The sequence below is a fragment of the Clavelina lepadiformis genome, chromosome 2 (genome assembly GCF_947623445.1).
Source record: "Clavelina lepadiformis chromosome 2, kaClaLepa1.1, whole genome shotgun sequence".
NCBI lineage: Eukaryota > Metazoa > Chordata > Ascidiacea > Aplousobranchia > Clavelinidae > Clavelina > Clavelina lepadiformis.
This window is the reverse complement of record NC_135241.1, coordinates 5170577-5194849: the sequence shown is the minus strand read 5'-3', so window position 1 is coordinate 5194849 and position 24273 is coordinate 5170577. Positions and strand designations below refer to the sequence as shown.

The following is a 24273-nucleotide window of genomic DNA, read 5'->3' as shown; positions in this document are numbered from 1 at the left end:
CGTTTTGTGCACCCTTATCTTGTCAATAGCTCGACACCTCACCTTGCAGTCTATAAAGTCCGTTGTTAAGTGATTAAGGAGGTCGGTTTGGTTTTGGTCGTGGGGGCTGTTTAATAAACGGTTCACCGTGAATGTGGGAAAACAACCCGCCATCAGAACACGAGAAATTTCATTACATATTTTCATTGTGTTGCTTGGCCACTGTTAACTTTAAAGTGTGGTTTCAGTATGATGCCATTGAAAAATAAAACGCTACAAGTACCAGCACACAACGAAAAAAAAACAAACACGTCCAATGAGTGATGAGAATGCCACAAAAAGAAAACAAGTGAATTTCCAACATCTTAAATTATAACATGTTGCAATTTAAACGTGTAAAGAAAAACACTTTCAACGTGTTTAGATTTGATGTAAACAAGAATGACAGTGTATATCCAACTTGATAAATGTTACCGTATTATTACGTTTTGTTGTCTTCACTCTTAGAAGTACAGGCACATCTTTTATATAAAAGCAGTTAAGTCAAGTTCCATTGACCCAGCTCATTTCAGGAGCTCCAATACCAAATTGTCAGTGCGACTACCTGTCGGACACAAGTCGATAAAAGTCACATGTGCTTAATTAAACACGAAAACGCACAATCTGCCACAACGGAGAAACGCAACAGATACAAGGCAAAAACAAGTGTAACAGTATCAAAGCTAACAAACCGTTTCTAATTCTAATATCTACTTCTCCTAATTAATAAAGTGGATATATAAAATACAAAGTATATTGTAACGTAGTTGTTTTGTAAAACTAATTGATAACACAATAAAAATGGAACATTTTTCTGTAGGCCTAGTTAGGTAACGTCATCCAACGTTAAGGTATTGTTAATAATATTAACAATGCATATTATAATAAGCCAGCCGACTTAAGCAAAGGGGTAGCGAATGTAAATGTTCAAGTTACAGTTGGATAAGAGGGTAAATTTAGGTTAGAAATGATTTTTTTCTTATTACGTTCAAGTTATGTTAGCAAAGGAATAACAATGTAGAAATAGGTTTTCAGATGCATATTTTTTCGGTAATACATGGATTAAAGCCCATACATCCTAACATGACATTTGCGATAAATAGGTTTAGCTTTATTTCAAGTGTTCGAACTATTCATTGTTTTCAGCAACTTGTTGTTGCTGATTTGTCTGGCTGCTTTCGGTTGGTTTGTTCATTTTGGTTGTTGTTTCTTTCCGTCGATCTGCATCACACTTGCACCATCTTTAGTCTTTTCATCACCATCATACTCGTCAACGCGTAAACAAATTGGGACACCATACTTTTGAGATAACTCTCTGAGTTGATCTTCGTAAAGCACATTTAACTTGACAGATTCTGAGTAGTTATATCGCAAGTCGTCAACTTCGTTAAAAGTGTAGCCGTCATAATGAGATAAGTCACTCCGTAGCCTGTCCATTTCTTCACGTAGCTCTTTGTTCTCTTTTTCGATTTCTGCGCATAGCGCACAGTCCTACAGGGCATTAAGTTACTGTAATTTAAGTCACTGTAAAATCACACTAGGCTAATTGAATATATTTTACAGCTATAAAGAAGACAAATAATCAAGCTACAACGCCTTCCATAGCCTATTTAATTTCATATAGTTTTATTTTAGTGTTCAAAAATCAAATATTTCTGTTTACAAAAGTTACATCTTTAACTACTTGTAAATTTTCAAGAATCCGATGTTTCCCTTGTTTCTTCAAATGTTGCATTTCGAAATCTTGCTGGAAGTCAATTGACCTTTGAAGACAATCGTTTACATTTGTAACGATATTATAATGCGAGATATTTTTACATCAGTCCTAGAGTCTGGAAGAAGTTTGTACAAACATGACAGGTCATCACCTGGACGATGATCTACATTCTGATCGTTGTTGTTGAAAATCCTTCAATTTTGTTTCCATGTATAATAATTTTTCCTCTTTCGCCTAAGAGTGGGTAAATATGCGGAGTTATAAATTCTTTGTACATTTAGGAATGTAAGTCAAATGTATCTAGCAAAATTTCGTACTTTTAAGCTAAAAAAACTTTCATTGTTAAAGGAAGTTAAACTTGGGAAATTTCTAGGCCTACACCTACTAACAATTACCTTTATAAGCTCTTCCTGTACAAGTTGCGACTGGTTTAGGTTGCTGAGTTCCACATTTCTCTTTATTTTTTCTGTTTCAAGTTGAACGTTCAAGTCGCGAATCTTTTCCTGAAATTTTATTATGATGGCTGTAGCTATTATCAAAACATTTTTATAATAAGATGCTAAGAAGTGCAAAAATAATTCTGTAAATCAAACTTTTGTTTTCTCAATGATAATTTTTGAACTTTTGCAGACCTTTAATAAAGCATTTTCGGCGGCTAGATTGTTGTATGGAGTATCGTCTTCACCATGTTGCGAGGAAGGTTGCCGCCGAAACTCTGGTAGCGACATTTCTTCAACCACAGTTTGCAAGGTGGTTATCTTTTTGTTTAACTTAGCTTCTGCTTCCTGTCCAAAATATAAGCAACAGGTATCAGAGAGAGAGAGATATAATTTAATTATTTAATATGCGATTTCCTAAGCCCCGCTTAACATTTCTTTTAAACACAATTAGTAGAATATAGACTAATTTACCTTCCATTTTCCTTTCTGCCGCAACAAATTGTGACGGTCTTGTTCTAATTGTCTTTTCTAAACAAACAAAGTTGTAAGGGCTTTCTACATTAAAACAATAAACACTAACAGCGTTTGAGTGAGGTTTGAAATATTTTCCACTTAAAGTACAGCAACCCACATCAGTAAGTATCATGAACATATACTGTAGGACTGTAGGTTACGTTCATTCCTTTATTCAATTTCATAATTACCTTTATACTTTCGACCGTGCTTTCATCTTGGCCGTATACATCTCCATAGAAAAAGATTAGTTTAACAAATTGTATTTTGACTTAATTAATTAATCGATTATATACAGCAGTATAAGCGATAGTTGAGCAACTCTAAAATGAGAGGAAGAATTTAAGTTTACGTGAAGTTTGAAGTGTCTCCAATGTCTTTAGTCTTTCTTCAAATTCTTTATAACGCTCGGATGAGGATGTTGTTTCGTCTTCTTCTCCGTCATCTCCAATAGGTAAGACGATTACGGAATGAGTTTTCTGCGCATTTTTACCTTCACTAGAAGATTGGCTGGATGCCCTATATGCCTTAAGTTTCGCTATTTCGTCTTTCGATGTATTAACCTATAAAAGTAATACAAATTTAACATTTAACATTTAACTTAAGCTAGTATGATTACGCCGACTGATACCTTCCCCTACATTCTTTATTGTGGTATACCGTATATAGGTTTGCAGGATTATGTAGCTTCCCAGTTGAAGACTGTTACATATAAGTAATTATTTTAATGTGGGTATTTACCGTGACTTGAAATGCTTTGATTTGATTCTCCTTTTTGATCTGCGTTGATTGAAGTTTTTCATTCGCTGACATCACTTCATCGATGTTTACTTGAACAGTGACGCCTATTTTTAGTTGTTCAATTTCATTCTGCAATTCAATTACTTTTGACCTGGAAAACGTTTCTGCAATTAATTTTATTAACTTTTCTAGATCAACATTTCACCATCTCAGCAGACATAGTAGTAAACCATTATACTTCGTATCTTGTAGACTTGCATTGTCTTCTATCTTCAGCCGTTCAACCTTGCAAGAAATTTAATTGTATAAATTAAGATAATTCTCGAATAAGTTATTCCTTCCTCGTGTAAGCTAATACCTGTTGTTTCAACAATAAACTTTGTTTTTCTGTTTCATGTCTTTTCTTTTTCATTTCCTCTATTGCATGTTCGCTTTGTTCTGTGTGAGCGGAACCTGTAGCTACTTCTGTATTTTCTTTCTTTGCTTGCTGGTCGTTGGTGCAGCTGAAATATGAATGAATTGACAATCATTACAATCAGAATTATTAGCAATTTTTATAAACAAAATATGGCGTTCATTTACAATTCAACATTTTACGAAGACGTACCTTCTGATGCCTGTTGCCTCCTCGTTATAGAAGTTTCCGCTAGATGACGAAATGCTTTCAGTAACATAGGTTGCCGGTAAAGCAATTTCTGGTGAACTTGATTGCTTGCTGTTTTTCATATGAAGCCTAAAGGTTTTGAAATTTTGTCAAGAAAAAAATATTTAATCCTGAGGTACAGACTTTTCATCACCACCACTAACCTTTCAATGGTTAAATCTTTTTTCCTTGAAATTTCTTTTGATTGCGCAACTTCAGTGTCAAGAAAAGTGTCTGAAGCCTGCAACGCTTTAACTGTTTGCTTAAGACTCTCAATATCTTCACGATTTATGGCATTTTCGTTTTTCATATCGGAAGATGTTTTTCTGAAATTATAAGTGTGCATTGGCTAAATGAAAATTGGTCAAACTTGGACTTACGTTATTGCTTGTACAGTTACATCGATAACAGTAGAATTTAACGTATGAAAGAAGGGTATGAGATCACTTCGGTAACGTTGAAAACATTTTTATCAAATGAAATATATGTCACATAAAAGTCTTTACCGCGTAAAAACGGTAGAAGTTTTGTCAACCCGTTTTCCAGCAGGTGTCAGCTGGATCTTTTCAAATCTAACAACTTTTTGGTTTTGTTTGTCTGAAGCGTCTTGCAATTCCTGATTTATTCGTGTCAGCCTAAAGAATAAAACAGAAATATATTGCACAAATAGGTTTGAGAGTTAGGCAATAACAATTTGCTCATTCCGCGTATTTTCATTTAAGTTATATGTGAAATATGTTACAAGGTATTAACCTTTCAATTTCGTTTTGGTGTTGCTTCTGTACGGATAAACTTTCCAAAAGATCACTGTAACACTTTTCTTTCGTTATGTTTGCTACTCGTAGATCGTCTTTTAATTTGTCGATGTCATGCTAAATTTTCCAAGTGAATAATGATAATTATGTCGCACGTTGAGTTCAAAACCATACCTTTTGAAGTATACAGTAGCACGATACATCTAGAAAGTGACCAACGTAGCCTGTAATTACATCACTGCTAAGTACCATAGCTTCTTTTAATTCTTCATGCTGGTTCTGTAATTGTGACAGCTTTGACCTATATATTGAATGAAAAAGCAATAGCTGCTTTCAGTTTTTTATTAAATATCTCACTTCACTCAAACTCCGTTTTATGTCTTTTACACGTATAGGAAGTTGCGAGAAAAGCTTACCTGAGTGTCTTGATCTCTTTCTCTTTCAAACTTTGTTGGTTGAAATGGGACATTTTTGCATTAACAACATCAATCTGAAAATTGTAAATTAACTTTTAACCAAAAGCATGTACCATCATACCGCCTTCTCGCAGTTTTCGCGGCATGAGATGGGGCCACAATTTGAGCACTACACAGACCACAGTACACATATACAGTCAAATGACCTCTGCTTTGAGATTTGCATTTTCGTCTTGCAATGTCTTGCTTAGCGCTTTTTGTTTTTTATTTTCTTTTGAAAGCAACTCCGATTTTCTTTTTATGTCTTCAACATCTTTCAGTAATTCAGCTGATTTACGACGGAGATCATGAGTTTCTTCTCCTTTTCTTTGTTTTTCCAGCTCTAATCTACATCCAAAAACGTTGTCCTGGCTTTTCGTTTATCGCGTAACATTTGTGATATGATTATGCACTTTTTACTCATAAATTGAAACAACAATTGAAAGTCAATTTACGTGTTGATTTTTTCGGATTTTTGCTTTAGTACATTTTGGTCATTTTCCAACTCTTTCATCAAATTTTCCTTCTCATTGTTAATACGTTGCAGGTAGTTAGTTAACTTTTCAATCTCTTTGTCATTAGTCTTGAGGAAGTTATAAGTAATTGTAAATAAATTTAAAAAAAAATTTAATAATATTTTTTGTGAGTGATGAGTGATAAGCTTATAAATAGAAAATTAGTTCAGCAAACTCTGTAACCTTTTGCGCTTCCAGCACTTTCTTCTTCAGACTTTCATTTTCTTGCCTCAGATCAGACACGGTCTTTCTGCAAATATATAGTTACATATAATTTATCGTTATTTTTGTATTAACATGGCCCGACTGGACGGCAAGGAACGATTTTATAACATTTACACAGAATCTTCTTCGAATGTATGCTGGAGTATTTAGCTATACCTCGAGTTCGTTAAATCTCTCTTTAACCTTAATGTGTCCAAAGTGTCCACCAATTCTGTTTTCTGCTGCAACGTTTTGATCTGAAACAAAACATTTCGAGAAGTTTGCAAATAATTACTTCACGAACGTTTGATAACCATATACTTATATGAAAAATGGTAAACGCTGCTAATAATAACTTTTCTTTTGTATCAATGCCAAACTGCTCCAGTTTATCAAACATTTTTTTTCTAGATATACAAAATTAGGCTTGGAAGGAATAACTATAAACGTTTCTCTATTTTCTAGGCAAGGACAATTACAAGAATTTACAAACCGATACTAAACCGCGAACTTGTGTGTTAAATATTTAAACACACAAATTTTGAAAGAGACTATTTTTCAATATGAAACGAACATCTTCTGTCCAACCTGACTCTTATACCTCTTCCTGCAAAGTTTTGTGTCTTTTCTTCCATTCACTGCATTCCGCCTGTTGTCCAGACAAAGCCCTTTCGAGTGATTCCACTTTTGTTCTGAGGTCCTCTAAAGCTTCTTCATTCTCCGTGTTCTTTGCTTTATGATGTTCAAGTTCTTCTTTAGACTTCTCCTTCTCCCATTCATGTCTAAGATGAACTTTATTTTAATCTGTAGCTTCTTGCATTTTCTAAATTTGAGAAGTCGTTTTTCTCCGTTTGTTTGATAATATCATAGGAGTATTTTATGTCCTTCATGACAGCTGTAGGGAATGGCTTTCCATTTACCTTAATGTTTAAAAGACAATTTTTATTCATTTTTACTTCTGTAGTTTCTCCTCAAGAACGTATGTTTTCTTCGCCATTTCATCCTGCTTAATTTTGAGGGTATCCTGATATTTCTTTGAATGTTGTAAAGCTTCATGTAGATTGTCAATTGTTGCGTCAAGAGACCTTGATGAATCCTGTGAAAGGTCAAGCTCGCTAAAATAACATGATCATAAAGTTTATCATGACAATTTAGTATGTTTATTCTTAATATTTGATATGGTTTTTATTGTTCATAACTTTAGTTGTCAGAAATTGTAATCTACATAAAATTGTTGAATACTTTACCAAATAATCGTTTATTTTTGCTTCACTGTTTCGTTCACTCAACTTTTGGAGGCTTGTAAGCGTGTTCAGTTCATTTTCTAATTTTTTATTTTCGCTTTCCAGTTCGAATATGCTATCCCTATACCGTAAAATAATCATTAAACGTTACCAACCACACCGGGCCACAAACAAGCAATCACGGCCATAGATGTTTATTGAAATGTACCTCGACTGCATCAACTCGTCTTGCATATCACGCTTCGTAACTTTTAGTTGGTCTTGTAACTGTTCGATGTTTTGTTCAAGTTTTGCGTTTTCTTTTTCCATGTGCATATTTTCGATAATTAAACTGCAAATTAAGTAAAGTAACGTTTGGCACTACGATTTTATATTTTAGACTAAAATCAACAAATTCACTAATTAACTTCAAAATGTTTTGTTTACCTTTCCTGAGTTGATCTTGAACCATCCTTTGCTTTTTTCAGTTCTTCCCGAACAGTTTGTTCACTTCTTTGTAAACTCTCGTACGTTCTACGCAATTCGTCCAACGCAGTCTGGATTCAAGCATATTTCGATATCATACCAAATGCAAGTAATGCCGTGAAAAAAATATTTTGCTATTTTTTGAAAAATATTACCATATTTGCTTCCTTTGCTTCCGTTTCCTTTTGTAAAGCTTGTTGAAGCTCATTCAATTCACTATGTGTTTTAGATAATGCCAAACTTGAAAAAAATAGAACAAAACTTGACCATGATAATGAGATACAAAGCAAAAAATAAGGCAATAAGGCAGTCCGAGCAAAACAAATACGAAAGGTATTTTCAGTATGCTTACCGACAACCCTGTAGCTTTTCCGTTGTTGCTGAATGATCATTAATTTCCTTTGCAACTCGATTTTCCAAGGACTTCATCTGTGCAAAAATGTAAAGCAAATTGAAGTTATAATAAGGGTTGTAATTGCTGAAACGTTGAAAAAACATCCGTTTAATAACAGGTATATATGTATCTAATATCAGAACTATGGACACTGAAATAAAAGTTAACAGGTTTTACTTTGTCTTGAAGGGCCTTTGTTTCTCCGGTTAATTTTTCTTCGTTATGTGCATGCAAGCCTCGTAATCTATTCGTGTCTGTAGATTGTCTCTCCAGCTCAACCATTGTCCACTTCAAACGATTTTCCATTGCTCTGAATGAAAACGTCGTGTTAGGTATAAGTAAAAAAAATGCAAAAAAATCAGTTAAATAGTTTAAAGCAAGCTATGTCGGCTAATTGTGCTATATTAATAATTATTACCGTTTTACACTTACTTTGACAAAGAATCATCTTCCTTCTTTATAGATCTTGATACTTTGAGTTCAGTTTTGTACATTTCTTCGACCTTTTTATAATCCTTTCCAAGTTCTTCAATTGTCTTGTTCAATGCGACCCTTTCGTCTTCAAGTCTATGTATTTAATTTGGGAAATCATACTGTAGCTAACAATATAAAGGTTTTGCCATTAGGGTAGTGAATATTGCATTTCAACACTTGTTTTACCTTTTTATTATGCCCTCCGATGCCTTATTTATCTCATTAGCTTTTTGCAACTTCATTGTAAGCGCTTTTTGGGTTTCTGAAGTTAGCTGTAAAATTTAAGAAGACAGATAAATTTGAAAGTCTGCAACGGTTGGTAAACAACCAAAATATTGATTTGTACTTTGCGCTCAGCAGTGATAGTTCTTGTGGTGCGCAGGTTCCCTTCAGTTTTCATTCGATTAATTTCTTCTTTAAGATTGCTATTTTCTTTTCGAAGCTTCCCCTTTTCAAGGCTGTGTTTATGAAACATTAGCCAATGCCCATCTACATACTAATAACTTGCTCGCCTATTACACTAACAATAAACGCATTAGCGCAGATTTTGCGTCACAACTAAAATGTTAATCTTGAGACATAAGGCGTACGATGTCTAAGTATAAGTTAGTTGAAAGGACCTGCTTGGTTGCACTTGAGTTGTTGTCCTGCTTGCCTGCAGTGATTTCAGTCTCTGTTGTAATGATGTTAGTTTTGCATTAAGCATGTCGTTGTCCTTCTTTAATCTACTCAAACAAGAAGCAATTTGAAAAGAAATCCATCGTGTTGATGAGCGATACAAGCTTTAACTAATCTGGATTTCTAATTTCTATTGTTTGTTATGGGATCTTTTTAAGTACATGCTAACTTCCAAATGTATCTGACAAAATCTTTCAAACTTACCGTGAAATAAATCTCTCTTTTTCTTCAGCAACGTGATCATTCAGTTTATCATGCAAAGAATCCTTCGATCTTTCCATGCTGATTATGCTTTGCTTCTGCAAATCTCGGAGTTTTTCGATTTCTTTCTGCTTGTCCTCGAGATCTGTTTGCAAGGATTGAGACGTTTCCTTTTCTATCGTAATGCTTTCTTGAAGATTTGCGTTTGCTCTTAACTGCAAATTAAGTTGCTCCTGCAAATGTCCAGTGGACTCCAGTTGTTGGTGAAGATCGTTCTGCTGCGTTTCGTATCTTTGAGCAAGTGTTTGAAGCTTCTGCTGGTAGGATACGTTCTCTTGTGATTTTTCTTTGATTGCCGTTGTTGTAGCCTTTTTCAAAACTTCAATGTCTTTCTGAAAAATAAAATATAAAGCGCAGATGCAGCGAGAGCCTTGCGACGCACGGAAGTCTGTAGGCGAATATGTAGGTTTAACTGATATCGGAAAGACATCGAGTTAAAAGAAACCGGCGTCAGATGAAAACGAGATACACATACCATCATATGCAGAAGTTTTGCTTCATTTCCTTTCGTCTTGTTGTCAGCTTCCATCGTCAAGACTTCAACGTGCTGTTTCAGGTTCGCGTTGTTTTCTTCAAGTTCGGCAACTATATTTCTGCCAATGGACACAACGTGCTAGTTAGTATTGCAAAAAATTTCAAATGAAACCAACTTAAAACATTACTGCACTCTGGTATTAAACTAATTAATTAATGTATTTGAGTAAATAAATCGAGAGAAAAAAACTAATAATGTTACTTGTTATGTGTCAGCTCCGTATTTGTTTCTGAATTTGTTTTTTCAAAATCCAAACTTTTCTTTATTAGCTTATTTATCTATAGAAAAGACAATTCGGGCGTAATTGTAGAAGTTAAAATACCGGCTTACAAATTATTACTAACATAGCCCACACCAATGAAAATTACCTCGGTTTGTAAAAATTCATTTTCTTTGCTGAGATGATTGTTGCGTTGCGACGCTTCCTTCAGTCTTACCTCATACTCCCTTGTAGCTGATGTTTTATTATCCATGTCAGCTTTAGTTTGCTGAATCATCGTATTCAGTTTTCTTAATGCAGGAAGCAAAGAGGTTAACACGGTTCTGCTATCTCCCAGGGTTTTATGAAATTATGGCAGCAAAAACATAAGGTATTTAACAAAAAATGAGCAAATGATTTTGAAGACTAGGTGAAAAAATAGCGGAATTTACCTGCACTTAGCCTCTAAATTGGACAGATTTTCCCGGTTCATATCTCTATCTTTTTCTGACAAAGTCAGTTTTTCATGATAATTCTTCTTTTCTGCGAAAGCTTTTGAGTTTTCTGACTTCAGCCTTAAAAAAGCAAAAACAAAATTTTGACACTCGAATTATGGAAAACAACTGTAACCTACTGTGTTGTCTGTGAGCACATTTGTGCTTGGCAACATCCATTTTCTTGTTTTGATTCTTAACTAACTTTTCAATAACCAGGTCTTTTGCTGATAACTTTTCATTAGTAGTCAGTATAAGCTCTTGCATTTTATCTTCAGTCGATTTAACCCGAAGCAATTGCTTTTGCAAACTGGAAACGGTCTCAGAAAATTTCTTCAACTTTACCTGAAACGAATAACGTTATGATAGCTAGGTCAATCAAGAAGTAGAACTTGAATTAATTCATTAATTTAAGGTCGTTTTGTCATAACCAGCAGTTTATGTAAAAAATACTGGTACATCTGTTTTACTTCTTGGTCTATGGTCGTGACATTACTTCTAACGATCCGGAGAATCCTTCCACTACCCTCTTGCCATCTAGTAGAACAAATTTAAGCCTAAGGGGCTAACATCTAGTTTGGTAACATCTTATATATATTGTTTGGTTTTTCATTTTTGCTTACTCTACATCCCTACTGATGCCTTCTGGGGGCGCAACTTCGACGACAATGTTCAGCTGTTGAGTCAAAAATTCAATCTATAGTATACAGAGAGATTATACGTTTATATATTCGTATGTATAGATTCTATACGTTTAACAATAACTCTTTGTTTACGTTTCATCTCTGCTTCAACTACTGTATACAGGTACAAGACAAGTTGTCGTTTTTTGACAATTATCTTTTGCACACAAATCGAAGTGCATATACTAAGTTATAAACCCTAGGTTCAGACACATGAAAATATTTACTTGATCTTTATAGAGGTCGTTCAGCTTCTGCGTTTCCAGATACTTTCGTTCAATTTCGTCAGAGTCACTGCTTCTAATCACTGAAGTATGTGTGCAGAGATCGCCATTTTGCCTTTGCCTCACATCACTGCTATCACTTTCAGTGTGATGATAGCTGTGCATCTAGGAAAATATTTTGTGGGTTTCTCTCCCATCACATGAAGCAACTCGTGCTTAAAGCTGAAGTATGTTATATAAGCTAATAGCCTACCTGAAAGGAATAACGACTGTTTTCGCTGTTAGTTGCTCTTCCTGTCCTAAATGTCTCTTCCATATTTCTCACAGAAGTATCAGATTTAAGGTTTAACAGAAAATTACTATCGTATACATTTTCAACCTATGAAGCAAAAAAAACTAATGCAACTGAATAACATGTATTTGTAAGGTACATTTTCTGGCAGGTATAGGCTATAACTTATTTCTATCGATCGGACGATATCACACGGTGGACGACTTGAACAGTTTATCTTTTCAACTTTGAGACAACGAAACGCGTCGTTGTTGTTTTGGTATCCGACAACAACGGAAATTCCTAAATGTTCTTTTGTTACGAATAATCCGACAACACTCTTCCCTTAAAACAATGCTGGTTGACGTAACACTAAGTCATATACTATTTCAAGGTTGGCATCATTCGGTATTTCCCTTAAATGAAATTATGGTGGGTTATGTGGCTATAACTTAGACTAAATTTTTATCTTCCCCAGTTATTACAAGGAGTCTTAAAACCAATCGAATGCAATAAAATAAATGCAGCATTTCGCAGTAGCTTTTGCACGCTAATTTTTGTGACACATACCATGTTGCTGCTGATAGCTACAAAACTTTACATAGCACTATAACTCAATAGTTGAATTTTTGTTTGTCTATAGTTTTGTTTATCTTCCAAAGCTTGCACTGCAAGTCTCTCATGCACGGCTAGGGGATTGATTATTGACTTCGGCTTTAAGGTCCAAACAATGGATCAACCGGTTCCACGACAATTAACCGTGGGAAATTGACAGCGAACAAACTAACCGTGACGTAAATTGACCTAGACCTAGAACCAACTGACAGGAATGAATATTGACCGGGAGGTAAATTGACCGTGCAAGTGCTGAATTATTGTGTTTAAGTTGATGGTAGTATATGATATGTAAAGTAAATATTTGTTTGTAATTATTTCCTTTTTTTAACAAAATTTATTTTTATTTCAATACAAATTGAAACATTTATTTAAATAAACAAAAAGACTTCCGGAAGTACGAGTAATACATTAAAAGAACTTCGCTGCAAAACACATATGACACTACACTACTACACATTTGATCGCCGGCCAATTTGTTGCCGATCAGTTGATGAAGACCAATTGTCGCCGGTTAATTTGTTCACGGTCAATTGACGTGATCCCGGATCAACCAAAGCTTGTAGGAGAGGTTTTCTTAAACTGTTTACCATGTTTAACACAAACAAAATTTTGACAATAGATTTACCTTCTACTAAATAGTCATACACTGTGTAGGTATTTATGCAAGCTTATAGTTTTTTGTTTATACAAGCGGCATAGAGGAGGAGAAATTGGATAAACCCATATAAAAATCGCTTTCTTAATACAGACAAAATTCATTATTGTGTTATTAACCGACATACCTCAGGAAAAACTTGCAAATGAAGTTATGCTTGTCACACCAATCGATAAAAGACCAACGTGTCGGCCAAGACCCATGTGGTAAAGTTACCTGATCTAGCCATGGAGCACTACTGTAGGTATAGGTCTACCTTTAGCTGGACCAACTGGCATACGTGGTGAAAGATTGCGAACTGTTTAGGAAGCTCCTAGGGCTGCTGCCCCCCACAAACCTCCTTAGAGAAGGAAGTGGCAATCGAGAAAAGAGAGAGAGAGAGAGAGAGAGAGAGTGAGTCGTTACGGCAGACTTGTAACAATATAGGCTAAGACACTTCCAATTCATTTCTTAAAGCATAACTGGAAATATTTTTTGTCACTATTGACTTTACCGGATAGATGAAATTTATCTCAGATAGAAGGAAATTTATGATAGTTAATTAAATGATCTACTGGGTCAGAGCTACATCATCCACCACCATTATTGTCTCGTTTCAAAAATTACCCATACCATCATTTTAATGGTAAGTTTGCATTAAACTTCAATTGTACTTTTTATTGTAACCAAAACAATGGAAACGAAAACACGAAAATAAAAAGTTATACAATAAGTTACACATTTAAATTGAAAGCAATAACTTATAACTTATTGAAAACCTAACGTTGGGCATCCAAAATTCTAATATAATCCAGGTCTGCGTTAAAATCGCTCGAGTTCTTGTTGCAAGATTGTTGGAAGGCTGTATAGTTTTCGAATTTGTTTAAACCTAAAGAATATACCTTCAATAATAAAATAATTTGTTTATCTTTTGACGTTTTACCTAAACATATGTCTGCTTACGTGAAAAGATTAATAAATTTCGAAATGAGTGCAATAATATTATTTTCAAGTTTTGTTAGAGCTTACAGTAGATTTCGTTCGGCCATGTATAAACAAGCTATCTCGTAATCATCTGAAGTTGCTTTGGTTTACAACTGCATCTTTTGTCCTTGAGCTACTTTTCCAAAGCGCCAGAGGTCCTTCACCTTGGTATTTCTTCCTTTTCCAATCTTTGTCCGTGTCACCTCCAGTATCTCGTTGGTGATCGACTCCTGTGAGGTTCTGATTACATCGATGTAGTAGCATTTGCTGTTGGCATAGTGGCATGAAATCGCTTATACGACACATAGGCCTATTATTAAGGCATTGGCAACAGAGGTGTTGCATGTTAAACTTTAATGCTGAGCTGGCAAAACCCTTTCAAAGTAGGCTAAATTATTTATGTCTTTTTTTTTCTACTTTTACGTGATCTGCACCTGTTTGAAGAAGTACACAAATGTGTTAATCGCTTTTCAGTGATTTTGAGGCTGCACCTTTCCAAATCTATTGGTTGTGTTTCTTGCGGAACCATGAATAAGAAGAGGATATAAGAAAACCGTATCTCCTGGCTCCATCATCAGGTGAACTCCGGGCGCAGTAAGATCATAATATTTTACGCCGTTATACCACTAGTTAACGCCGCCCTGTAAAATCACGATATGTAAATCAGACTAAACTTTATAGCTGGATGAGACGTGATTTTTCATGCAAAATTTTAATACCGAGATTAGGCTTTACTTATATAACTTTTACCTCCCAATCTGGATAACCGTGTTCAAGAAGTTTCCCAGTTCTGTGACTTCCAGTAAACACAACCAAACAGCCATTGCCTCGATCTACTTTCTGCATAGCTGTCCATGAACACACGATGCGATTGGCTGTACGGAAAGGGAAGTAATGTAGAAAAGTGACCTGCTTTTACTACTACTACTACAGCATACAGTCTTTACACTCAGGCAATAAATTTAACAGTTACCTGTTTCGTTTAAAAACATGAAATATTGGCTATTAAAATCTTTCCTCTAACCTCAAGCTGAAAAGCATGATTGGTTTCGACCAGAACTCGATCATCCCGGGGGTGCAGGATGGCTAAAACTGGGATGCACTCGGTAAGCAAAAAAGGAGTTTTTAAGCAAAAGTCTGAAAATCTTTTTTAGATTACACATTCGGGTGCACTATTCACAAATTGGCATGCATCAAGCACGGTCTTGAAACACATCTCTAGCGTGCATTTACCATGCTTTCCACAAACCTATGGCTCTAATCAAAATCTAACATCAATTAAACCTCATACAACCCTAGCTAAAACCATACAAGCCTAGTTAAAATCAACCTTTTGCGCAGTCATTCTCCAAGTTCTAACTAAACCGAATATCTTTAACAACAAGCTGCGTGACCTACTTACTGGTGAAGGGGTCAAGTTCTTTTTTCTTTATCTTTATACCTCAAGCTTACCAGCTTCGCTTTTGCATGTATCTTTTTCCATCCACAAATAAAATAATTTTATTGAACTGTTCATGTTTACCTAGTACGGTATTCCCCAATTCCAAAACTCTTTCAAAGCCGCCCCTGTTGTAGATTGTTATGTTGGGAAAAACAAAGAGCGTATTTCAAACGCAAAGAAAACAGTTATTAAATCAAAATTACACAAGTTTTGAACTACAAATTACCGTCGGCAAACGGCTCAAATTTTTGTTTTTTATGATAACCTACTGACGTATTCGGCTCCTATTTTCTATAAAAAAATAGTACTTTTGAAATTTGAACGAAAACCTGTGACGTGCCATATAATGACCCCCTGCCAAGTGTTGACTCCTTTTTGTTACGTAATAAATTGATTCATGCAATACGCAATAAGCTCTATACACAAGTAGTCTACACTCTACAGAACTTGCAGACAGCAGTAGGCCAACACCTGCGACCTGCATACGGTATTTTCTTTGCCAATATACATGCATTCGCAAAAGCTGCGGTATCATACTATTCAGCCACTGAATAGGCGTTAGTTTTCTGGCGAATCAAATCCTTTTTCAAACAATAAATTTATTACGTCACATAGGGGGGGTTAATATTTGGCACTAGCCTACACCGGAATGTCATGAAATAACTTGTTTGTTATCAAAGAAAGGTAACTCACAACCGAGTCAGGCTCTTAAACCGGGACTGTCCTTACCGAACCGGGAAGTACCGTAAGCCTGAAGGTATAAAAATAAGGCTGAAGAGTTTGTCTATTTACTTTTTGCAAAAGCATTTCATTGTGTGAGAGATTAGCTATTTGCTGCTAGAACCCACGAGTGGGAACTTGGCCATCAATTCGGTTTACTTTACCATTAGCTATAGGCTACCTTTAAAAACTATTTACTGCTCAATGTTCCCTGCAAAACTATATTTACAGGAGAACGCCGAACTTCGTATACTCAGAGGCGTAGCTTGGGTTTTTAACGCTCCGGGCAGAGGCCGGTTTTGCGACCCCACTTTTCAAAATAAGTGAAAACACTTAAGATGCAAGCTCTAGTGGAGTTCGATGCATGTTATATGAGTTTGCTGACTCGGTAACTACAATATACTAGAAAACCACAAATCATCATTATCAATGCATTTAAAATTTTGTAAGCTTTATAAAAACTCTGACCTTATTTGGCGCCTCCATATGGCTGTGGCCGGGGGCAGATGTCCTCCCCCCTAGCTACGCCTCTGGATATATTTGCAATGTAATGCACGAATCAAAACTTTTTACTGAAAGCCAGAAAACCGTTGTTGCATTTTAAAAGGAATTCGAGAAACATTTAGGCTTACGGTTTGGTTTGTTGAGTAACCTACAATTAAAGATACTTTGTATGAATAATGCTAATTATAGTCTTAGTTTGCTGGATGATTAAGTTGGCTAAGTGACAAACAATCGAAAGCATCCAGATTGTAACAAATAAAAATCGAAATAACTTTACATACATTGACGCGCTAATGGAATTGGTTAAAAATTAAACCTTAAATAGTAAACAAATCATCAAAGTTAAGGAATATACAGCCGCAAATAGATACAGTTCAGCAGACTAGTAGCATTATAGCGCAATAGGCCTAAGTGCTAATTTACTGTAAAAATAGTTCCCTATAAATACAGTACTGCACCTATGAAGAACTCGAACTACAAATTTACGCTGATAACAAGCTTACGAAATAACATTTAACTTAGTTACTAAATCAGCTAATAAAAGATGACACAAAAGTCGGGGCTGTGGATGTAGTACTGTGGTCAAAGGGAACTAATGCTTGTTCGCTACATCAATTTGATCCAGATATCGAACATGTCTTGATCTTTTGGCAATGTTCCTTCCTTGGTATGTAAAGTGGTGTCTCACTGTTTACGACTCCGACTTAAAATTGAAGTTTTAATTTAATGCTGTTAAAATCCAGGAATTAAGGCTACAACGTTGACCACAACCTCGCATTAAAGCAACAAAAAAAACAAACACGATTCAAGGCAAATATCAAGAAAGTCACAGAAAATGTTGCAAGTAAAAATAACAAAAACAATTGCTAACTCAAAGCGAACCAACAAATTACGATGTACAGAATTCCATTGCAAAAAAAACGCTACAGTGCAGTAGACAGAACAAAGTGGTGCATAGAAAATTGAAAAAATTATACTTCAGGTTAAAAGGCTTTTCAAACATATCTTATCTTCGATATTCTGGCACAAATATGAATTAAAATGTTCGCCAAAATTGTTCGTAAAGTCGTATACACACAACTCTACTTCCAAAAATGGTAGGCCTAAAGACTTTTACGTTCACCCTGTGCCAATTTTGCCTTAATGTACCAGATGTCCTTGAAGTCAAATTGGACGTCGGGTCCAACTCGACGTTTGGCGACCTCTGCCACCTCTTTGCTGATATTCTCTTGGGCAGTTCCATCGACATCAATGTAGTGACAATCGCTACTTGCATAATGGCAAGAGATAGCCTGCATGGTTTGCACATATTACTTTAAACAAAACAGTCAAATAAGGCAAAATAAAACGGTCACTTCAGAGCGATCAAAAATAATTAATTAATAACTATAATTTGGCACATTTTGTCGACAAAACAAGACCTGCCTTTCTAAATCCTGTGGTGATATTGGTGCCAGATCCATGAATAAGAAGTGGATGAAAAAAGACCGTGTCTCCCGGCTCCATGACCAAATGCACCCTTGGCGAGTTGGGGTCATAGTCTTGAATACCATGATACATTTTGTTGACACCACCCTGATAATGTAAAAACTCAATTTACATACATCGGAAAAAGCTGAATATCTCACTCTTTATGGGCCAAATTAACTTATTCGTATCTACGATTGCATAAGACGACTAACCTCCCATTTTGGATAAACATGTGGAAGAAGCTTGGCTATTTTGTGACTACCAGGAACCACAACCAAACAGCCATTGCTTCGATCTACTTTTTGCATTGCTGTCCATGAACACACGATGCGATTGGCTGGACGGAAAGGGAAGTAATGTAGATCCTGGTGCATTGGATGACGAGATGTTTTTGCTCCTGACAAAATAAACTGGGTTTTGTTGGATTCCTATTCTTCATAAATAAAACTATAAAAAAACTACATCAGTGTACCTGGGTCTGGTGGCTTGTTGATCAACATGGTGTGCATTGCCATCACGTCTTTCCCAATGAAAGCTTCTACGTACTGAAGTATCTACAGACAAATTTCTATTAAACACAGGTGTAGGTATATTATACATTGTATAATATACCTACACCTATTATATTATATTATACATAGCTCAGGGTCCCTTAAAGATAAAAAAACATTCAACGAGCTTACAGCCAACATTGATTGAATCAATTGACATTACATTCTCAGTTCAATCGTTTTTATGAAAAACCCTTTTTAATTTTTGTGATCAAATTGTTATTAGCACCTTCCTTCCTCATTCATTGACTTTGCAAAAATAGAATTGAAAAAATGGGTGTTTTTTAACATGTTTTTACTTTTTCTTAGAAGGACCACTTTCAATCAAATAAATAGTGGTACAAAATAAGTTGTCCCATTCCCAAAGGATGCTAAGTGACAAACGAATTGAGAAGCGCTGATATTAACCGCAAAATCAGGGCTTTTGTAAACACGCAAACAGACATTATCAAGAAAATGACTCAAAATAGTATTTCAATTAGAATTATTGACAAACTTCAATTTTTGGGCTGCGTACATACATTTTGGTTCGTGCAGTATTCGAACATTACTGGATCATTCTGATAATCTTGGATCTTGGTAACCGCTTGTTCCCCAGGGACAAATTCCGATTTAGCAATTGCGACATCTCGCATGATAATCATGCCAGGAACTTTGATCTAGACACAAAACTGCATTACCAATGAAAAATCTAGGTTTAAGAGCATAACTAGAAATTACACATAAGTTAATGATTAACTTTGCCGCATGTTGAGCTTACTTCTTTTTTGCAAATCTTCTGAAATCTGTCATTGTAACGATGGAGTTCATGATCAGGCACAAGACCTCTAACAACGAAAAATCCATTTTTGTCGTAAAACTCACGGTCCTCTTTGCTCAGAATATCAAAGCCATCCAAAGTGTAATGATGATTGTCTTGCACTATTTCGGCGCTAAGTGATGACACTTCATTTCGTTTCTACACAAAACACTAATCAATATCAAGAAATTCAATAACTTTAGCATTAGAATTTTAAAATATATATAGCTGATACAATTAATACAGCTAATAACAGAACTTGTATCATTTTTATCATTTAATAACATTAGTTGCATCGATTGCTTTAACTAGAAGCTAAATTAATTATATTTAGCAACATTTTGGTATTAAATTGCTAATGCTATATACATACTTTTAGTAGTGACATTTTGGTAAAGTATTTATAAAAATTCACCATAGTTACAGTATTTACCAAGTGGCCTTTAATGACCTCACATCGTCTGACAGATTGCATTTTTGAGCAAAAAGTGTCAGCGACAAAACTGACAAAAATTTCTACCGCTAGGCTATAACAGCAACTGTATGAATGAACTACCGAATTGGCTGTTTTCATAACACATGAAAAAAATCTATAATATTAATTATTTTTTTGTTATTGTTTGTGGGGGAATGCTAAAAAATTGCTAAAAGTTATAATGCGATAAAATAACAACTCCACCTGCAAACAATGTGCAGGAAACAGCAGCAAAACCCAAGGGCTTAAAAGGTGCAGGAATAATACAATGCAACCAAATGATAAAAAAAATAATAGCCTAAGCATGGCCACTTAACCCAACATATATATACATACAGTAAACAATTTAAAAGATTAATAAGAACGACAAAACAAATCTAAAAAAATATGTAATAACTCATACGAAATCATTTCATCATGCTATAATGGTTAGCATTTTATTTTTTGTTCCTTCACAGACAATGACGAAAAATAAACAATACAAATATATAAAAAATAAACAACCCAAATTGGATACTAATTCAGTGCGGCAATTATTAATAATCGGAAAAAAGGACATGTACATGATCAATGCATCTGGGTGGTAAAAACCCAAAACTTCACATAAAACTGTTTCAGACTGTCAATGTACAATACGTACATGTGTAAACAAGATTTTCCTTAGCCAGGAAACTTCCCGCTTTTACGGCTAGTCAATTAACTCCTTTTGCTTTTCTAACTTTTATTAGCATTTCTTTGATAAAAACAACCATCTTTCTTCTCCCAAATCCAAACGTAGACTGACCCAACACCCCTAGCACCTCCCAGCCGAGCGCAACACCACACAAACACAGATTCCACCGTTGTCACGCACTGAGAAAATAAACGCGGGACCCTAAATACCAATCAAGGCCCTACGGGTAGCGATGAAGTAAATTAACCTACAAGAGTGGTGCGAACAAACCGTGTACAATGTGAACAATTGACTCCTTAATTGGGTAATTAAAATGCAGTTTACCTAAAACAGGCAACAACTCACAACGTAAAAAAGTGACTTACAAATTTGGTGACGCAATAATAAAATGTGTTGGTTCTAAAACAGGTACGTAAAAATAATCCCGTGACATCTCCTCCCTTCCCGTTATCATTCCGGCCATCGGGAAAACTAATTTCTCTAAATAAAATATTCCGAAGGATTACGTTTTCTTTTTAATCATCAGGCGTGCCGTTATTGACTCTCACCGCTACATAAAGGTGGCACCGCTCAGTCAGTATTGTATAGATTTTGTAGTTGAATAATGCTATCAATAAGCAACCTAAGACTGGCAACAGCCCGATGAAATGTTCCAGTTTGACATCGTTTCTTTCCTCGATCAGTGAGCCAGTATTTTTCCCTGACACGCTTTTGACCAGCCACCATCTGTCTGCCGGCGCCGTATACTGAATGGTGCAAATCACATTTTGCGCCAAAGAATCCTTCCTTCTTTTCGCCGTGAACTGGTTAGGTCACTTGACACCGGGCACTTTTATTGAAATTTCTGGATCTCCTTTGTGCCCCGGCAATTTCGTTTTCAACCAGAGTGATCACTTCTTTCTGACTGCTTTGTTCCAGTCGTGGATGTGCGTTGACCTTCAATACAACTCGCGAAGATTCCTTTATCTCATCATAAAATGCAATGGCCTGTCGGCTGGCAGCGAAGAAATCCCTGCCTATTCCCAAATTTGCGGATAAAGCTTCTGACGATTTGTGGCTCTTCAGGCCACGTTCTTTATGGTGTCTTGGTTCTCTCCCCTGTATGCCACGTTGCCCAGCTTCTTTAAGGCATTGACAAATGAGCGTGTTGACTCGTTCGGTCCTTGTACCCTGTCTAACAAGTTGTTCTTCAACTTGTTGATTACAACATTGGATTGTCGAACTTCTAAAGCTCTTTTTATCAGTTCACCGTATGGCAGATCAAACAGCGAAGCATCTCTCCCTCGTACGTCCCAGCTTAAATCTCCCTCGAAGCTGTTAATTAGTAGATGCTTCTTCAAAGCAGAATTTGCTTCAATAGCCATACCATAACAATGCAAGAGTCGAAACGTTTGAGAAAACTTTGGGAATCATCCTTGGACTTATACTTTGGTGGAGGAATAACGAAATAGATAGCTATCCTGAAATTCCCACAAGTTAGGCGATTAATTTCAGTGACTGCGGGATCCTGGCGTGCTCGCCAATTTAACCAAGATTTTTCTTAGCCAGGAAACTTCCCGCTTTTACGGCTAGTCAATTAGCTCCTTTTGCTTTTCTAAATTTTATTAGCATTTCTTTGATAAAAACAACCATCTTTCTTCTATCAAATCCAAACGTAGACTGACCCAACAACCCTAGCACTTCCCAGCCGAGCGCAACACCACAAAAACACAGATTCCACCGTTGTCACGGACTGAGAAAATAAACGCGGGACGCTAAATACCAATTAGGCCCTACGGCTAGCGATGTAAGACGTCACAGACTAAAAACATGTGTACATATGAATAGGTAAAATACGTCAGCAAGTGAGCAAACATAAGAAAACCTGACGAGCATGCATACAAATGAGACAATGCACAGCGCGAATAAAAACAGAAGTTGACACACACATTGGACTAAATTAATTACATACAAGAGTGGTGCGAACAAACCGTGTACAATGTGAACAATTGACTCCCTAATTGGGTAATTAAAATGCAGTCTATCTAAAACAGTTAACAACTCACACCGTAAAAAAGTGACTTACAAATTTGGTGACGCAATATTAAAATGTGTTGGTTCTAAAACGGGTGCGTAAAAATAATTCCGTGACACATGTAGTCTCTCATTAAAAAGCTTATAAACTTTGATTCATACTGAAATATTGTACCACCATTGTCATACCTAGCTTATTATTCTGTAACATTTTTTTGGATCTCTTGCACTCCGATTTGAAAGCCTGAATGGAAAGGAGTTATGAGGTAATAAAAAAGAAATTAAATGATGTAGTAATTCCTTGATCCTTATATTGGAGTGTAAAATAAAGAGACTCGGTTTTCTTCAGTTACTTCAAAGGACAGTAGGCCTAACTTGCTTAAGTAAGCTAAGGAAATGTATCAGTGACTGCATTTTTACTGCACAGCTAGGCCTCTTTTTTAGCTTGCTTAGATAGACCAGATAAAACAATAGCCATTTATGTACAATTAATTTTAAAGCCCTGCGCATTTAGTAAACTTTCTAATCTGCTAGATAGGTAACCTACTCGCTTGTCACATAGTCTTAGACTAGCAATAAGTTTATCCCACAGTGGTGGTGTTGCTGAATTCAAAGTCCAATACAGCGATTCAGTAAACAAAACTCGTCTGACGAGCTGGTATTGACACAAAAGTCAAAAGGTAGCTTACCGGTAATAGCAAGCGTAGGCCAATAGCGGTATTGTTGGTAGGCTAGGCCTATAGACTACGCTACAAAACCACGTACCAACGAAGACAACAAGCCAATATGTAACTGGCACAATTACATACTTATTTCCAACCAAACGTAAAACGGGTCTGGTGCAGAAATGCGAAGCACAACCACAGAATGTATTTGTATGCTAATCCCCAGTTGCACAAATTGTGACGTCATTTGGATGTGCACTTCGGCACTAGACCCCGTGAAACTTTTCCAGGTCACGGTCTAATTAAGGCATTTTCCAAATTCAGTTCCTACCATTGCTTGGTTGTAATGCGCAAGCTTGAACATTGTGGACCCAAGTCCCAACACAACGCAAATAAGTTTTTATTTGATCAATAGCCATCAGCAAAAATAAACACCCGTAACATGCTTACATCATAACTCTCTCTCCTTCTCTTGCCCGCAACTCTACAGCAGTTTTAACTGCGGTGACTATTGCAAATAATCATAGAAAGTTTCGCTAAAGTACGTACCTGTTTAAGTTCGCATGTCGTTAAGTAGCATAAAACTTCTTAACAAATTCTGAATTCAAGTTCATCAGCATTCAGCAATTTATCAGATTAGTTGGCCTAATGACAATCAATTCAAAATGATCATCAAAGATTACAAAATTATCTTGCTCCTGCCTGACATCAAGCAGACAAGCTGTGAAAAGCTGTACAGTGGTCCGCTGCAAGGGCCAGCAAAAATCGGTCGCGAACATATATTCGAAAAGTTTTTAAAAATT

The 24273-nt window shown here is 35.9% G+C and overlaps 2 protein-coding genes and 1 long non-coding RNA gene across 5 annotated transcripts; all 3 read right to left on the bottom strand.

The window, feature by feature from the left end:
• Positions 1 to 113: 113 nt before the first annotated feature.
• LOC143447062 (uncharacterized) lies at positions 114 to 12027 on the bottom strand. Of its 3 annotated transcripts, none has more exons than XM_076946989.1 (43): positions 11906 to 12027; positions 11656 to 11817; positions 11369 to 11442; positions 11216 to 11282; positions 10951 to 11090; positions 10704 to 10826; positions 10421 to 10562; positions 10254 to 10330; positions 9993 to 10110; positions 9461 to 9849; positions 9199 to 9303; positions 8925 to 9036; positions 8765 to 8850; positions 8537 to 8671; positions 8282 to 8414; positions 8063 to 8139; positions 7866 to 7950; positions 7672 to 7781; positions 7454 to 7576; positions 7249 to 7366; positions 6958 to 7097; positions 6603 to 6783; positions 6179 to 6258; positions 5981 to 6047; positions 5738 to 5865; positions 5450 to 5630; positions 5244 to 5317; positions 5077 to 5128; positions 4826 to 4944; positions 4579 to 4707; positions 4237 to 4398; positions 4037 to 4162; positions 3788 to 3932; positions 3668 to 3714; positions 3430 to 3580; positions 3041 to 3251; positions 2880 to 2920; positions 2647 to 2703; positions 2368 to 2520; positions 2131 to 2238; positions 1887 to 1969; positions 1691 to 1781; positions 114 to 1509 (listed from the first exon to the last, which is right to left on the bottom strand). In XM_076946989.1, the coding sequence occupies exons 1-43, from the start codon at positions 11966 to 11968 to the stop codon at positions 1210 to 1212; spliced, it is 5265 nt and encodes a 1754-aa protein (XP_076803104.1). In that variant the 5' UTR covers positions 11969 to 12027; the 3' UTR covers positions 114 to 1209. The 3 variants fall into 3 exon arrangements, with proteins under 3 accessions (XP_076803104.1, XP_076803107.1, XP_076803105.1); XM_076946992.1 differs by having other exon boundaries at positions 5738 to 5841; XM_076946990.1 differs by having other exon boundaries at positions 115 to 1509; positions 1703 to 1781.
• Positions 12028 to 13867: 1840 nt separating this feature from the next.
• Positions 13868 to 15054, bottom strand: LOC143446304 (uncharacterized). Its single transcript, XR_013113912.1, has 4 exons — positions 14910 to 15054; positions 14594 to 14800; positions 14205 to 14426; positions 13868 to 14064 (listed from the first exon to the last, which is right to left on the bottom strand). It is a non-coding gene; the product is annotated as an uncharacterized LOC143446304 (long non-coding RNA).
• A 2474-nt stretch (positions 15055 to 17528) lies between these two features.
• Positions 17529 to 23693, bottom strand: LOC143445993 (phytanoyl-CoA dioxygenase, peroxisomal-like). Its single transcript, XM_076945422.1, has 7 exons — positions 20078 to 23693; positions 19606 to 19803; positions 19367 to 19504; positions 18767 to 18848; positions 18507 to 18691; positions 18250 to 18399; positions 17529 to 18116 (listed from the first exon to the last, which is right to left on the bottom strand). The coding sequence occupies exons 1-7, from the start codon at positions 20216 to 20218 to the stop codon at positions 17928 to 17930; spliced, it is 1083 nt and encodes a 360-aa protein (XP_076801537.1). The 5' UTR covers positions 20219 to 23693; the 3' UTR covers positions 17529 to 17927.
• Positions 23694 to 24273: the final 580 nt, after the last annotated feature.